Source organism: Rhipicephalus microplus, chromosome 3 (assembly GCF_043290135.1).
Source record: "Rhipicephalus microplus isolate Deutch F79 chromosome 3, USDA_Rmic, whole genome shotgun sequence".
NCBI lineage: Eukaryota > Metazoa > Arthropoda > Arachnida > Ixodida > Ixodidae > Rhipicephalus > Rhipicephalus microplus.
The window spans coordinates 24,358,663-24,375,749 of NC_134702.1; the positions used below are offsets into that span (position 1 = coordinate 24,358,663).

General features: G+C 45.5%; 1 protein-coding gene across 1 annotated transcript; it reads left to right on the forward strand.

Moving 5' to 3' along the window:
- Positions 1 to 76: 76 nt before the first annotated feature.
- Positions 77 to 17,044, forward strand: LOC142803641 (serine/arginine-rich splicing factor 1A-like). The gene is made up of 4 exons (XM_075889102.1): positions 77 to 343; positions 3,898 to 4,061; positions 4,642 to 4,814; positions 16,158 to 17,044. The coding sequence occupies exons 1-4, from the start codon at positions 177 to 179 to the stop codon at positions 16,323 to 16,325; spliced, it is 672 nt and encodes a 223-aa protein (XP_075745217.1). The 5' UTR covers positions 77 to 176; the 3' UTR covers positions 16,326 to 17,044.
- Positions 17,045 to 17,087: the final 43 nt, after the last annotated feature.

The window sequence follows — 17,087 nt, forward strand, 5'->3', positions numbered from 1 at the left end:
TAGCGAAAGCGTTCATCCGCAGTTTTGTTTTGATTCTAAAGATAATTTTGTTGACAAAGCTCGCGCGTTCTCGTTTATCGCGAGAAAACGCGACGGGGAGGCGACAGTCTTGCGATTGCGCAGCAAAAAACGTCTTCGTGTACTTAGCGTTCCATCGGTGGCAATCCTTCGACATCATGTCTTTCCGAGGAAACGAATGCAGGATCTACGTCGGAAATTTGCCCCCGGACATCAGGAGCAAGGATATTGAGGATTTGTTTTACAAATTCGGCAAGATAACTTTCATCGACTTGAAGAACCGCAGGGGTCCGCCATTCGCTTTTGTTGAATTCGACGACCCCAGGTAAGCGTCCTACGTAATTTTGTAGGCGCGCGCTAGTGCATTAGAATTTGCTTGACTTGGAAGACTGCAGTAAGTGGTAATTAACAGCTTTGTTTTTGCTGCGGGGCGGCACTCGCGCTCATTGAGCTGTTTCAAGGTTTCGGCCCGGGCACCACCCTTGCCCTATTGTTTTGGTGCTCTGGTCTAGCGCTGTTGTCCTAGATATCCATTTATATATTTTGTTTTCCGTGTTGCATTGCTTGGGTAGCTGCCTCTTGTGACTCGCCTTGCTGTCGCAATCTTTACCGCGAATGCGGGGGCTTGCGCGCGTTTACTTCAGAAATGTCGGAACTGTGCCATGACGAAGCTCGTGGAGCACACACAGGCATTTGACTGCTATGTGTGCATTGTAGAAGAACATTGTTTACTGCAGATGTAAGCATATTTTTCGGTTGTAACGCAATTTTGCGCGTCGTCAGACTTGCAGCAGCCTCTAGCGTAACTTTCGCCAGTTCAGACAGATAAAGCGACTGCGTACCACCCCCTTCTATTTGCTATCAGTAGTGGTAGGAGAGCAGTCTTTTTTTCTTTCTGTCTATCGATATAGCTGGACAGCCGCTTTTTGCTGGCTGCAATTACGGAAGATGCCATCGCGGCATTGTTCGCACTGCAAAGAGCGTGGACGGAAGCGCCTTTTATAAAATGAGGGACCCGACATGACTGAGTTGCAGCTGTTGCATTGGACAGCTGGTTTGTTTGGTGTTGGACAACGTGGACAACGGTGATTCGCAACACGAATGACGGCGCATCGAATAGGTGTGGGTCGAGAAAACTAAATTAAGGAGCCGCTCGCTGGGAATGATTCCGACATGCGAAGTGGGGGGGGGGGGGGTATTCTGGGCGAATAAATTTCATTCAATTGCATATTCTAGACCTTGAAGGGCGTAACGAGAAGCTCGTCGCTCCAGTCAATTTGTGCATTTTAGTGACTGGATTACCCAAGGGCGTCACGCGAATAATGCGCGCTTACGAAATCGGTGGGACGCTGGGACTGTACCACATTCTGCTTTGTGAAATACTTTGCAAATACTTTTTCGTCTCAAATGAGAGCCACGATTTGCTGTCTTAAATGGAAATCTCTTCGCAGCTGACCTGTGCATGCGTGCTTGGAAATGGTATGCAATATCGTTGAGAGGCAATGTCTTATGTATCATTAAAGGACGAGTAATCGGCAGCACTGCAGCCCATAGAGTGGTTTTGAACATTCAAGTAGATGTGTTGGCCCATATCAGTTTCCTACATTCTTTGCCGAATGGCATTCTCCTATGACCGTGGGCCTAGGTGTGTCCGAACTATACTGTTCCAGAAGTTCTATCAGCACTGTGGAGGCTACAGGGCGCCCCAGCCAATAGGAAAGGCAATTAGCCCCTCCGCATGTATTCATCTGTGCCGTGTCATCTGCTCGCCTAATTGTCCTTGCGCGCTCATTGCATGTAACATGGATGGTTTATTAACTTTTAAAATATAAGTAAAACTGCCAACCAAGCCATTACACTTCAACTTCAGGAAGTTAGGCATCTCAACTACTTGTGGCTCTACTGAACATCGGTAGATGCTCATGCCAGAAGATAACTTCACTTTGACACTCTTCGTGGCTCTGGCATGACTGCTTCTCCATCGAAGCATTTTCTCAGATCTCTCGCAGCAATGCTTCTTTTGTATCTTTTTTTTGTTTCACCGAAGGAGCATCCGACACGTGTGGAACGCTGCGCGAGGTCGCATGTCTGATAATTGGAGATGCAGCGTTGGTCTGGCGACACAGCCCAAGCCCTGGCCTCTGCGCATTGGGCTTCTCAGATACGGCTACGCAAGCAGCATATCTCGCTAATAACGACCAAACGTACCTGATGCTTCATCCTCAGAGCAAGATGAAACAAATCGATGGCTGATTTCACAATTTATTTGTTGCTGTCAGTGCTGTGGAGATTTAGTGGGAGCAAGTTCAGATAGAATTGGGTGGTCGCTTCTGCATAGGGGCTGCCATGTTGATTTGTAACCATAGTTCCTGCAGGTAAACAGACACAAGTAAATAAATGTGTAGCAACTAAATGCGATGAAGAAAAAAACATATATGTATTGATTTAGCGCAACACACACACCAAGCAAATGCAAATTTTAAACAACCCTGCCATTTTCTAGGCACTTATATATGGAACTACGTTTCACTGTGCATTCGTGTGGCTTTCTTACACCTTGGAGCTTTAGTAGTGCTGAACCAAAGTGGTGAAACGGTAGAGCTGGGTTTTCGATGAAGTGTGTGCATTGCTGACTGAAAGTAGATTATGATCACTTGCCACTGGCAGCGACCACGGCGTTTCTTCATACCACCGAATGTCCCGCATAACGGGCCTGTTTGCAAATAAGTCATATCCATATCCGCACGCAACATAATTGCTCTGGAAGCGCATTGTTGTGTTCCCTTTCATATAGCTGGAAACTATTTTTTTTAGGTACTCGCACTGTTTATCATACATGGACAAACTGAACACACCACAAACATGTAACAGATGTAATGCCAACTTGCTCCTGTATCTGCTCTTGGTAGGTACATTTTGTGGCATTGCACGGAACGGACCCCTTAGCCAAACAAATTATCGTTATAAATTTGCAGTAATGATTACATCACTTTCTGTTGTAACAGTGTTGCCTGATTTGGTAGGGTGTTTCTTATAGGGACAGGAAAGGCAACTAGTCTACGATTGTTGAAAATAGCGGTCCAGAAACCTTGCAGTGTTACATTTGTGCCAAGGAAGGGCTTATTTTGAAACAAAATCTCGTTTCGGTGTCCGCAACGAACTGACTCGCTTCAATTACACGCCTCAATGTAACGTCTCGCGTCGCTGTTGTGCACATTGCCCAGCTGTAATGCACGGCCGCTGACACTATAGTAAAAGGGAAAGTAGCGGGAGCCACAGCATCAACTGTCATTGAACAATTTTTAGCCATGGCCTTCATAATGGCAGGCGTGCTTGGTTTAACTGGGCTCCGCTAGATAGCACAAGCTCTCCAGTTTAACCGGGCGAAAGTTGTACTTTTAAATCAGTCGTGCCATTCCCCATAGTAACGTCTGGCGGTTCTCTTTTTCATGAATCAGAGACGAACAGGCAGCATTTTATTTACATCTCTTGATGCTCGGAAGGTTTTTTATTTAGTCTTTATTCAGTGCAGCTAGATAGATTACTAGTGATTAATTTTATGTGGTTGTCTGAAGTCGTCGAGATCATTTTGAAATTTTCCTACTGCGACGCATGTATCTCGGGCATTTACCTGATTTTATCGGTAAGTAGGGCACTGTGATAACAGTGAGCTTTACCGACGTGAATTATTTGACTTTATTGTCTCTTTAATTTGCGTCTGCTAATATTCTGCACGTCAAGTTAGCACTTCTTTCTCTATCCTTAAACCATGCTTCTTCATTATTGTGCAGTATATCGGTGACATTTTAAGGTGGTCGCACAAACTTCCAGAATACAATCTGATTTTACTTGACCACTTTGCTTATTTTTCTGTGACAGAGATGCAGAGGATGCGGTGCAAGCCCGAGATGGCTATGACTATGATGGCTACCGCTTGCGTGTGGAATTCCCCCGGGGCTCTGCACCCGGGCGAGGCAGCATGGGACCCGGCAGGGGCAGAGGTCCTCCTGCCCGGAGGTCCCAGTACAGAGTTCTTGTTTCAGGTACGTAGGGTTCCTAAGTGCAGCAGTCGTCACACTCAAGTTCCAGGGCCCTCATCTGGCAATCACACCAGATTTCGCCTACGTTTTAGCGTGCTAGCCAGATTTTAAAAATTGGGGCAGTATTTTTTTGCTCTGCCATCCAGTATCTCAAATGTGTTGCTATTTGGAGACTGCAGCTGTGCTGCATTTTACATTATCTGGGCAAGTTGGCTTACTGTACACGCATGATCTAAAATCTGAATAAGTGTTTCATATGTGATGGCGTCAAACTGAATAAACTGTGCGGAAGATTTGAGAAGAGCTTGTTTCATGAACTTGGCTTGCTTGGAATTCCTGCTTAATTTGCCATTTCTGCCTTATAACCTGGTCTATGACCACTAACTGGCTAGGATTTCATTCAGTTCTCTTGAGCAACATTTTTTTTTTACTTGTTACATTGACTCCAAGTTGTAAATGCACCTCATAGTTTCATTTAGTGAGCCTTGACAGTGCTGTTTTGTAGTACTCAACAGGCTTCATACCCGATGCAGTTTTTTTTTTTAGCTGTATGTGAGGAATCTGTATCTGCTTATTTGTGTAGGTTTGCCCCCTAGTGGCAGCTGGCAGGACCTGAAGGATCACATGCGGGAGGCTGGTGATGTTTGCTATGCTGATGTGTTCAAGGATGGTACTGGTGTCGTGGAGTTCCTCCGATATGAGGACATGAAATATGCTGTCAAGAAGCTGGATGACTCGCGCTTTCGGTCCCATGAGGTGAGATAGACTTGTTGGGTTATCAAATGGAGATTCTGTTTGAGTAAAATGCCATTTATAGCAGTTCGGGCTTCTATAGGGACTATTTGTCGCAGAACGGATTATCTTTACAATTGGCTATAGTTGTAAGGGTATTAGTCAACTTGGGAACCACCAGTGCAAAATTTTCATTGTGATAGCCACGAGTAGCATGCAGACATGGCATCAGTAATTAGTAAACTAACTGTACCTAGGTTGAGCTATAGAATAAGACAAGTTCTGGGAAGATAGTCCTGGAGAGAAAAAAAAAAAAAAAATCTTTGAACGGGAGGTGTCGCTGGAGTCAACGTTTTGACTAGTGGTCTTGTTTTTGTCAAGAAACTGGCTCCAGCAACACCCCCTGTTCAAGGTCCTTTCATTTTTCCAAGCTAATGTAATGGACTCCCATTAAACGAGCCCTGCCGCGGTGGTCTAGTGGCTAATGTACTCGGCTGCTGACCCGCAGGTCGCGGAATTGAATCCCGGCTGTGGCGGCTGCATTTCCGATGGAGGTGGAAATGTTGTAGGCCTATGTGCTCGGATTTGGGAACCCCAGGTGGTCGAAATTTCCCGAGCCCTCCACTGCAGCGTCTCTCATATGGTGGTTTTGGGATGTTAAACCTCGCATATCAATCAAATCAATCCCATTAAACGAAACTCGGTTAAACGGAAACGTTGCATAAACGAAACTATCTAGGCACATTTGGTTGGTCTCCTATATATTTATTAAGTTTCAGGTAATCGGAAAATTTTTTATGCTTACATCGGTTAAAAATGGAACTAAAACGGGCAAAAATCCATGAACGGCGAAAGTGCCCACGGCAGTCTTGCAACCATGTAACATAGGCCGAAGATAGCCTAGCCAAGCCAATCCAGCGATCGACGTATCGTCGTAAACTTGAGATGGAACCGAAAAAACAGCAGCACAATGCACTTTCACTCGCAATGATAATAAAAATGATCCAAGAACTTGACCGCAATGGCCTTTTGAAGACGAATATTGCGAAAAAGTTCAATATTCCCAAGTCCACTTTGTCGAGGATACTCAAGAACAATGGGAAGATTGAAGAAGCTGTAAAACTTGGGAACTTTGCTTACGACAGAATGCGGATGAGAACGACAGCATAGAAGGAAATTGAAGATGTTCTTTTCCTCTGGTCCAAGCGAGCGCACAGTGCGAACTTCCCGATCCGCGGCCCTAATTCGGAAGCAAAGGCCAAAAAGATGGCTACTCGGATGATGATCGAGGACTTCTGGTTGAGTGATGCTGGCTGAGCCGTTGTAAAAAGCAGCACGGTTTTGTCTTTCAGACAGTTCCTGGAGAAAGTGCGGCTGTAAACAGAGATTTGTAGCCACTGGCAACAGGGGAGGTTGCAAGAAATTTTGAAAGCCTACGATCAACAGGACGTGTTTAATGTTGATGAAATGAGGTTGTTTTATAAAGCTCTCCCTACTGAGACTCTTGCTTACAAGGGCGAAACCTGTAGGGAGGAAAGCAAAGCAAAGATCGTATTACGGTGCTAGTAGCTGCCAACATAGGTAGCGAAAAGTTGAAGATGTTAGTTGTGGGGAAAGCAAAGCACCCACGCTGCTGCAAAGTTGTGTGCACGCTGCCTGTCACGTACCACGTGAACGGGAAATCTTGGATGACACAAGCAATCTTGGAGACATACATGGTTGCGCGAAGAGGATAGAAGATTTACTCAGCAGAACAGGAAGGTTATTTTTATCGTTGATGAATGCCCTACTCACGGTCAACCGATAGACTCAAATCGATCAGCCTAGAGTTCCTGCCATTAAATGCAACCGCAATCGTTCAATTGTTGGACCAGGGCATAATTCAAAAGCTGAAGGTTCTCTACCACTGCCAAGTCCTTCAGCGAATGCTTCTTTGTGCAGACAACAAAAAGATTACAATGTGGACTCGCTCTCAGCTCATCATTCTAACCAATGCCTATGAATGTGTGAAAGTATCAACTGTGCAAAGGTGCTTCCACCATGCAGGATTTTCTAGACAAGACCTTCCAGATGACAAAGACAACATTGCCGAGGCTGAGGAGGCTGATTATCTCTTCAGTCAGGTGACAGTCATCTTTCACGCGGGTGGACTATGAAACACTTGATGAAAACTTCGCCGCATGCCGCGAGGTTAGTCTTCAGGAACTTGCTGCTGAAGTTCGAGATGAGGACCTGTGCTGAAGTGGTGATGAGATGGTGTGTGTGATCCTGAGCCCATTGTAATGGCGGACAGTGCAGCAAGAGATGCTGTCATCTTGTTGCAGCGCTACTTTGAACACGACGGTGGCACGGATTTCCTGCCCAGCCTTTCGGCCATACAGTCTTACTTTGTGAAAAAATGCTTGAACAAAGCCAACAAAACTGTCATCACTTCTTTTTTTCTGAGTCGGTAATCTTAGCAAAGCTTTTTTTTTTTTTTTTTCTAATCAGCTGTAGTAGTATTGTATACTTCTGTTTTTTTTTTTTTTTTCAGTCAGCAACAGTTGGTGCTTTTGAAATAGTCATGTTTCATTCATTTTGTGGGCTTTGCCTAAATGAAACTTCTCATCAATGGAACAAATTTTCTTGCCCCATCGAGTTCCGTTTAAGAGGAGTCCACTGTATGTACAAAAAGAAATGCAAGATGAAAAGCACCCCCTGACCTGAATGTTGAGCATTTGATCCGTGCTGCAGTGGTCGCATTTTGATGTTGGCCGAATGCTAGAGGCCCGGGCGTCGTCGTCAGTACATGAAGAACAGCAGATCACATTTCTGGAGCCCTCCGCCACATCGTTTCTCATAATTGTATCGTGGTTTTGGCATGTAAAACCCCAAATATGTGTATTATTACTATTATTATTAGTGCTGGATCTACCACAGAATTTCTGTTGTCTTGCCACCATGGGAGAAGCACACTGGCACTGATATTTTTATCGCAAACTTTTTTTTGCCCCGGTCTAAGGCACAGTATTGGCATGTCTTGTGTTCTCTGGGTGACTGTTCACTGGGACAGATCAGATGCCTGGAGGAGATCCTCATCGGATGGGGCAGCCTGCGAAACAGTCTGAAAAACTGGAAACTACTTGCGAAGGGACTTTATCAAAAAGAGTAATTTCCGACTTGTAACTCCAGGACAGCCTCATCAGCAGTCTGTTGCGATTGCTGCGCATGCACCTCAGATGTCCAGTGTGTGCCGCTGACTACACGAGAAGTGGCCCAGTCCTGTGCGATGAATGCCGGTGATTAGGAGGCCTGTTGTTTTTAATGACTGCTTTGGCATTTATTTTAATTTATAAATTATTCATTTTAAAATAAGTTTTTGAAGAACACTTCGACTTAGTGGCCGTTGTGCACCTCTGTGCTTGAGTTCTTGATGTGTAAGTGATATGTTAAAAGAGCATGCTAACAATGTGTAAAATGTACAATTTGGGAAATTATTTTGAAGAAACTTTAGTTATGGCATTATATGGATTGCTCACTCGAAGACTTAAGTAATCAATAAAAACCGTACTAGTGCAACTCGAGGAGCCACAGGGTTCGTACAGGTCCTTGAAATCCTTGAAAACCCTTGAATTTGAAGAATGCATTTTCAAGGCCCTTGAGAAGGTCCCGGATTTTTTCGCCATCCTTGAATATCTTTGAATTTCCTGAGCAGTGCACTCTCACATCGACATTGCGACCTCCTAAATGTGGTACATCAGTGTCAGAACCTGCCAAATTCCCCATTTCTGAAGCACTACGGGCGTTGGTGCACATGATCTCATTTTGCAAAAGTGCATGTGAAAGAAAAAGTTGGTTTGTGGTGAGGGTGAAGCAGTGAATGTGATAGCGAAAAATTACAATGTCACACGAAGAAGGGCAAGCAACCCCATACATGCAACGTGCCGCTCAAGCACGAAGGACGAATGTAAACAAAGCGCACAGGACGAGTGCTGATGAACGACTGCTGTAGCTCGACACTCGAAGCGTGCTGCTTAAACAAACCAAGAACTGTGCTAGAAAAGAACACACATATATCCACAGGATGAGTGTAAATTAACCACTGTCACACTTGTTACTTCTTGGTTGTTGAGCAATGAGCTGCGAGTGTCAACTGCGCACAAGCCGGCACTCTTGATGGGGTGGTGCCATCAAATTTCAAGGTTATAGCGAACATAAGAATATATATTAAGTCACTTCCCTGTTGTACCTAATTGCTCATTCTTCTAATTGAGCCCCATCATGAGTGCGTCCAACACTGACATAGCTCTACAGCAAGGGCAATAAAAGTTCTAGTGACGTCACTCCAGATCTGTAGTCTGCTGAGTGACTTCTGCCCCATACATATCAGCAAAGCATCGCGGCTTCTGCAGGTAGCGGCGTAATTGTTTTGCAGGTGCTTCTGTGGCACATGTGTGTGAGAGCTGACAATACTCAGCATGACGCATGCAAAGCCTTGTGATCACGTGACTAAGTCGGATACACTGCTTTGTACCTGCACAACTTCGTCCCCACAAACAGGAATTGAAAATTGTCCATATTAAAAAGGTGACAAATTATATAGCGAGAATAAATGAATCTTGGTGCGTGTATCGTGCTTATTGGAGCTATAATTTAAGTTTGCAGCAAAGAGCACACAAGCCACTAATATTGTGGCACGACCCTTTAAGGCCTGACTACACATGCGGGTTGAAGGCCATAACTTTTCGACATGACATAGTGCTCTCTCCCCATGGAGAGAGTACGAGAAGTTGTTAATACTATGCTCTTCTTTTTATAATTGTGATATCCATATATTGTAAGTGTAATGAAATTTATCATTTTTGAAAATTTTTAGAGTGAAGAATTCCAGCTTAGCATGCCGCTTTGAGTCCTTGAAGAACTTGCAACAAGTCCTTGAATAGCCTTGAATTTTCGCTTTAGAAACCTGTACGTACCTTGAGCCAGTACAAAAAGCCAAGCTGATCTTCAGTTTCGGAGAGGATTGCATTGTTGGCTCCATAATGCTTCCCCATACAAAGTGGGCATTTTTACGCATGTTGCGAGATGACCTACTCTACTGTACTGTGCACATCCGCAAAATTTTGAGTTCGGACCCTGTCTCTGGTCGGGATATTTCGACAAAGCCATGAGATTATATGCCGTATTTACGCGCTAAATGAACCCCCCCCCCCCCCCCCTTTTTTTTTTTCAGAAAAGTGGACATCAATTTCGGGGGAGGGTTCATTACATGAGAGAGTCCCAAGAGTTAGCAAAAACCTCGCACAACGGTCTTGCTTGTTTTGGCCCACCAAATGCGTGACGAATCTTTTTGTAGCCAGAAGCTCTTGTTTTCTACTGTAACAAACGCACATGGATCGATGCAGATTTGTCCAGCCGCTCTGTTTGCATGCTCGGCCAACTGCAAAACTAAAACTAGATCTGTAGCTAGCGTACCGGCCAAACGTGCACTGCACAGCAGGTGTTTCTGACTTGGTTCCCAACAACAAACCCGAGAACAACGCAGTGTCGGATGGCGGCACACAAATGTCGCTGCATGCACCATCGTTGCGGTGGTGCTTTGCATGGCCCCTAAGGTGTAGGTGCATAGCTTGTTTCTACGCCGCGCGCCCACCATCACGTAGGTCATGCATGTGTTTTTCCTTTGTTCTTGTGCTGCTGTGCTTGCGTAGCGCTATAAACAGAGGTTTCGCCTGCATTTGACAGATGGCGCTCTACCGAAAAAGGCGCGACTTTTAACTTTTGTCGTCCGCATTCACACTACTCTGAACTTTTATTCAACTTTTATTGCATCATTATTTTGGGATACAGTCGAACTCCACTACAACTGAAAATTTGCGATAACCCGTCAGCGGCTCATGGGAGTCAACGCATAAATATTGTCACCGCAACACACTTTTTCTTCAATCGTTCCGCTTCAATGAAATTTTATGATGCAATTATAGGCTCAGCTACTTATTGCTACGCATTAAACCCAATCTTTTATGCGTTCACGAAGTCCAAAATACGCGTTTGCACCACCAGAAACCACCACTGCTCAGCAAGCATCAGAGTTACTGTATATGCTATCTTTAAGTAGCAGAGTTGCGCCACCATCTTCAGAGCGCCGCTCTCTCTGCCTACAGGCAGTCAACACCCCTATTTGCAGAGCGCCATCACGTGGTCATAGGTGGTTTATTTGCACTCTGGAGAAGCCAACGCTGGGTATATTAGGCGGGGTTGGCAATGGCTGTTATTTTCACCGGGCTTCACTAATGTAGCCATCTGAATAGAAATACGGCAGCAAATGCATTCAGTGTTGAATCGTGCTATGTAGAGCCCATGTGATTAGCCTCGTGTGCAGCGGGTGTTGCTATAGAAAGATTAGTGTTCAGTCGGAAGGAATAAACGCTTGGCCATGGTCGTCGGCAGTATTTTCTCTTGGGAATGCAAACCATTGTTGAATCTCGGCTTAGCGAGAATGAGAGCACTGGTCTAGCTTAAATGAGATTAAGTGCTGCTGTGGCTTTAGTGGGGCAAGTGCCTCTTTTTTCTCTGCTGACGCTCATGCACTTTCCTCTCTTTTTTTTTTTAATCTACGGCACTGCAAAACTTGCTCGCTATGAATTAAGCACACATGCAGTAGTGAATACGTTATACATGCGTAGTTGGTCAACGTGTGTCAGCTGCATCTGTCTAAATTTGTCTGGCGGCTGAAACGCTAAAATTAAAGAGAAAATTGAAACTAGAACTATTTGAATCGGCAAGGTGTTGCTGCTAGCGCGTGAATTGAATGCAGCTTTGAAACCTTAAGGAGAAAAAATGTTGGACATGACAGGGTTGTTGAACAACAATTCACATCCATTGTCGTGAGCCGCGATTGTAATACGAGTGTAATATCAGAGCCATGCGTAACGCGGGCGTCGCACGGCCACGCTCGATCGCTATCCAGCTCGCTCTAGTTGAAAACTACAAAGCTTTGACTGGTTAACTCGCACAGTGAACGAATGAACCCAATGCGATGAAAATATTTTATTCCTAAGTGGCTCAATAGCAATCAAGAGTAAAAAATAGTTTTATATTAGGCAATTGGGAAAAACGGCGCTAAAGAAGCCGAAGTAATGTGTGGCCTACTATAAATATACATATGTATCACTAGTTCAAAGAGCTGACACACTTTTTTTATTATTACATATCATGAACGTAAACATAAAATCAAGACTTCCAGGCGTGACGAGAGCAACTGAGTTTTTCTCGTACCTTCATAAGAATCTGAAGGAAAAGAGCGAAGAAAATGAATAAAGCAACGCTAGTACTCAGAAGTGCAAGCACTGCGCCTACGCCGGTGGTGAGTGGCTTTCCCGCAAAACTTTTTTAGATGCCTTTTCAGATTCCGATACTTATCATTATGTTCGCGCTTGGCCAGTGTGGTAGCTAATCAGAGTGGCTATTCATCCACATCATCAACCAAATCAGCTAGCCGTGAGCGATGGATGATAAGAATGGCATAGAATAAAGCAAAAGTCTCCGTTTCACGATACTATGCCTTTATCTCGGCGTTGACACTTTGACGGCGGACAGCTGCTGGTGTTAACGTGTTAAGGGGGGAGGCTACCATCGGATACCAACTTTTTTGTTTATTGAGATATCTTAATGAAATTTTCAGGAAATTTTATAGCAAAAGCATTAGAAGAACTACAAAATTTCATCAAGTTATGTTCACTGGTTTTCAAGTTACAGCAGAATATCAGGGTAGTGCACATGGTTCTCTTATTCCAGGCCTGGAGAACTTTCAAAAGGTGCTGGAACTGTGAAATTAACTATGATTCCCAGATTGATACTCCAGGGGGTAACACTCCAGGGGGTAACAGAGCCCTTTTTTTGAATTTCCTTGCTGAAAAGTTTTAGCAGACCATCAAACTTTGTGTTCGTGATTAGGATATTATCAATCAAATTTTGATTAAATGTAATAAATAACACACACAATATATTGAAAAAATGGGCTTGTCACCCCCTCAGAAATTTATTCATGTACATAATAAAAAAAGACTTATGGAAATCCAATGAGTGGTTCCAGAGATATGGCTGGAATAAGCAGCCTCACTAGCCAAAAAAGTCATTTTGAGAAAACGACGTTTGAAAGTTTTGAGCGCATAGGCAGTTCTAAAATGAACCTGCAGCGTAACTGGAGGTGTCCTTTGGCACTCTCTTTCTTTGCCGCCTTTCCATCTTCTCTAGGGATCGCTTCTTAGCCTTTTTCAAGCGCAGAGAATCTTTCTCGGCTGCCCGTTGAATGGCCAGGTGGCCAGGTGTTAGCCCCACTGATGAAGCTAGCTCTTGGGTGGCCCTGTAGCAGCCAGCATTGTATCTTAGCACTGCATCATGCAGTGCTGTCTCCACAGCAACCAGTGACGCATGCTGCTCTTTGGGCATGAGGGACCACAGCACAGAGTGAGACGACTCTGATGCATTCTGCGTCTTTGCTCCCAGGCAGCGTTGCAGAAGAGAAGCCTGTGAGAGCCTCTCATAAATGGGTAGAAGTGCATCTGCAACATAGCGTGGCAGCTTGTACGAATGCTTCGGAGGTGGAACACCGGTAATCTTGCTGGCATTGTGACGACACCAGGAGTCTGCACCCTCTGGGCACAAGTCGTGGTGCGGCTCCTCATCCGTCGACGTCACATGGTGGTACGATGCCATCACTGCCCGCCGCATTGCAGCCACATCATCGGAATTGTTCCGTAGGGCCCAGCCATAATAATCTGTCAGCTTGTCGATGAGGGCCTTTGTCAGCCTGCCCTTCCCTCCCAAAGCCTTGTCACTTTTCTGCACAAGGTTGCGAAGTGCAGTCCCCATCCTCTTCTGAACGTGGTTCAGGCATTCCTCTTTTGAAATGGGGGACCAGTCCATAAACATTTTCTTGTACAAGGGCAGAGAAGGTGGCACAATCTCCATCAGACACGAGCGTTGTGTAACGGAGGTTGTGCTTCGACAGTGAGCGTGAAAAGAGGATGATAGCTGCCTCAACCTCCATTCTCCTTGATTTAGAGTCGGTGTTTTTCTGGCACACATGATTCTCCAGCCAGCATGCATAGTCTGCGTCTCCAGGCTTTGGCCCTACTTGGCAACCAAGGCACTGATTAGACAGAACAACGGCGTCCAAGATAAGGCCCGTATGGTATTCGATAATTGCCCCGACTCCAATATGGGACGTGTGCCCATGCTTGTGCCATGTTCCATCATAACAAACTGTTATATCCTTGGTGAAATATTGATCCATTTCTTTGTAAGTGGCTTTTACAGCAGAAGCAGATTCTGCATAGAAATTTTCTATGCATTGTGTCTGCGGTTCCCTGAATTTCTTCAGGTGCTTCTGACAGGTCTTGTGATGGAGGCCACGATGGGACACGTTCATCGCTGCCCAAAAGTCGTTGAGAGCTGTTTGTCCCTTGCCTATTTTTGTTGCCATAATGGCTCTTACATTCGCATCAAAGGCCTTTGTGTCATCCTGACGAGATGAACTCCATGAGCTTGAAACTACTCCACAATGCAAGCATACTAGCTCAAGCTTTGCAGCAAGTCCAAGTTGGGTGCCTCCTCGTACCTTCATCCCAATCGCGGTGCACCGGTGGCACGGGGTCCGAGATAGCAGGTCGTCTAGGGCATCCATTTGCACAAGGAAAAATTTTTCGCCTTCACTTGTAGCGGTGGCAGCTTCATGATCGCGCTCCATTGCCTGAAATTTCCGCTCCGTCGCTGGCATAGCGCCAAGTTCTCTTTGCACAGCAGCGCGTTGTTGATCCGGCGCCTCTTTCTCCTCGCACGTCAGGAAACTTGTTCACAAATGCACAGTTGACGACGCGATCGCACTCGAGGCCGACGAAAGAGAAGATGCGGAAGCCACTGTCGATGAGCACGAGACACCAGACGCACTTGTAACGACAAATTCTTGCACCGGCGGAGCAGGAGTCCCGTTGCTAGGCGCGTCGATGCGACCACTCTCTTGCGTAGATGAAGCAGAAGCTGCCCCACAGGTACCGTCGGCGCATGTGCGAGCGGAGAGCCTCGCCGCGCGGACAAGCTTCATAGCTCGCTTCCTTGCACCGAACGATTGTAGCGTCTTCTTTTTCGTTGGGCGCATCGTGAGCAAACACAACAACGGTCTCGTAAAGACGGTTGAAAATCGTCTCGTAAAGACGGTTGAAAATCGTCTCGTAAAGACGGTTGAAAATCGTCTCGTAAAGAAGGTTGAAAATCGTTTCGAAGACAGTTGAATCGTGGAGAGTATGCGAACGGCTGCAACGATACACGGAAGCAAGCGGAACACAAAGACGCCGGACAGAGGAGCAGCAGACGAGCGGCCGCATCGGCCGCATTATGCGCAAGAGCGCTACGTCATCGCGCGCAGCAGCCAATGGCAGTCGCGGGCTCCCCCGCGTCCTTGGGGAGCGCGCGCTTCGCCCAATCCCAGCTGCGCGCCTCAGCCGCGGGAAACTTGAAAGCTCTCGCGAGCCCTCCAATCATGAGCGGCTTGCTCCTCTCCTGCGCTGCCGCCGGCGACGCAGGTGCCGGTGAAAGAGCAAGAATTCACAAACAAAACACCAAAATGGCGGCGCTCCGTCGAGCGGTCGAGAAACTGCGATCACGCCAAGTTGGGGTATTTTGAGCGCTCGCGCGCCGCTTGAGGGCCGCCGCGGCATGTTCTAAACTTTATTTCAAATGGTTTCGCGACGAATTAGACGTTGATATTTACAAAAAAGGTAGTTTATGACACATACTGCCCGAATATGTGGTTTGCCAAAAATCGACTTTTTCGCGATTTTTCGGTTTTCAAAGGCCGCGTCCCCCCTTAATGCAACTGTTTGGTACGTTTATGAATGCGATTGTAGGCGTTGTTTCGGCGTGCTTTTTTGCATCGTGACGCTGCTGGGAAAGATAGGAAGCAGTGGACATTTTTTTGGATTTTGAGAATAAACGTTCCTTTGTTTTGTCAGCTCAGATCAGCTATATATATATATATATATATATATATATATATATATATATATTTATTTATTTATTTATTTCCCTACAACGAAATTTTTTCTGCACCCCATTTGTTTCGTTGTAGCAGGGTTCGACTGTATAATGACTTGAGTTAATGTTTCGATTGTCAATGGCACTGGTGCAAGTGGGTTCATTACGCGAGTAAATACGGTACTTCGGAGAAACATCAGCTGCTTAGAGTAATCTGGAGACCTTTGCTTGCCTAATGACAGCACTGCAGCTAGTGCTACGGCAGTCTACAAGTCTAAGGGAGTTTGTAAGGTGCTGCGACTTACTTGGGCCTGTGTGTGGCGATGTTTTGATGAGCTCCTCAATTCATTTCAGGGTGAAGTGTCGTACATCAGGGTGCGTGAAGACTACAGCAGCCGCTCGCGCAGCCGAAGCCGCAGCTACTCTCCACGCCGCTCTCGTGGTTCTCCCACGTACTCTCCAGCCCGCCGGTCTGGGTCACGAACACCATCACGCTCCCGCTCCTGCTCGCACTCCAACTGAACTGGGAACATTTTGAGGTCTGATGTACGATGGACAGCATTGTGCGCTCCACAGGCAACCTTTCCGACCAGGGTTTTTTTTTTTTTTTTTTTGTGAATCATTGTAGCTTCATTACTTTTGTTTTCTTGCATTGCTGTGGTTGATCCAAAGTGTTGTTGCACTGTGTTAATTTCGGGCCGTAGCATTGGGTACCATCCCATCATTGTTCAAAATCCGGAAGGTCAGCTGTCCGCTGTTAGAAATTTTTTTACTCCAAAGTAGAGTTCCCAGGCAATCATTGATGCTGAGCATTAGCAACTGGCTTCCAGCTTTATTAGAGTAGTCAGAATTAGCACCTGTCATACTAATTCTATGTCCAAATGATTTTCGTGCATATGCATAGATTAATTTTTGTTCTTTATTCAAGTACTGCTTAAATTGTCGCTTTTGTAGTGTGGGAATGTCATTTTTGCATCACCATTTCATTAGCCCACCGTTTTGTGACAAGCCATGTACAGATTGTTTTTCACCTTTATTCTTGTCACCAGAGTAGCGCACATGTAGAAATCGTATGCATACACATGCACTTTCAGCCTGTTCATTTGTATGTTGGCACATCATGCAATCTTAATCGGGTAGCACTTAAGCTTACACCAGCTGCAGCAAAAAGCACATTTCGATATGAGTGTTTGTGGTGTGTTGTTTGCAAAGCAAAAAAAAAAAAAAACTTGTCTTGTGAATGGCGATGCCCATCTCTTGTCTCAATCTGTTTGTCTGTCTAGA

Coding starts and splice junctions, on each gene's coding strand:
- LOC142803641 (XM_075889102.1), top strand. CDS start 177: ATGTCTTTCCGAGGAAACGAATGCAGGATCTACGTCGGAAATTTGCCC. Junction 344..3,897: donor GTTGAATTCGACGACCCCAG/GTAAGCGTCCTA, acceptor TTTCTGTGACAG/AGATGCAGAGGATGCGGTGC. Junction 4,062..4,641: donor GTACAGAGTTCTTGTTTCAG/GTACGTAGGGTT, acceptor TTATTTGTGTAG/GTTTGCCCCCTAGTGGCAGC.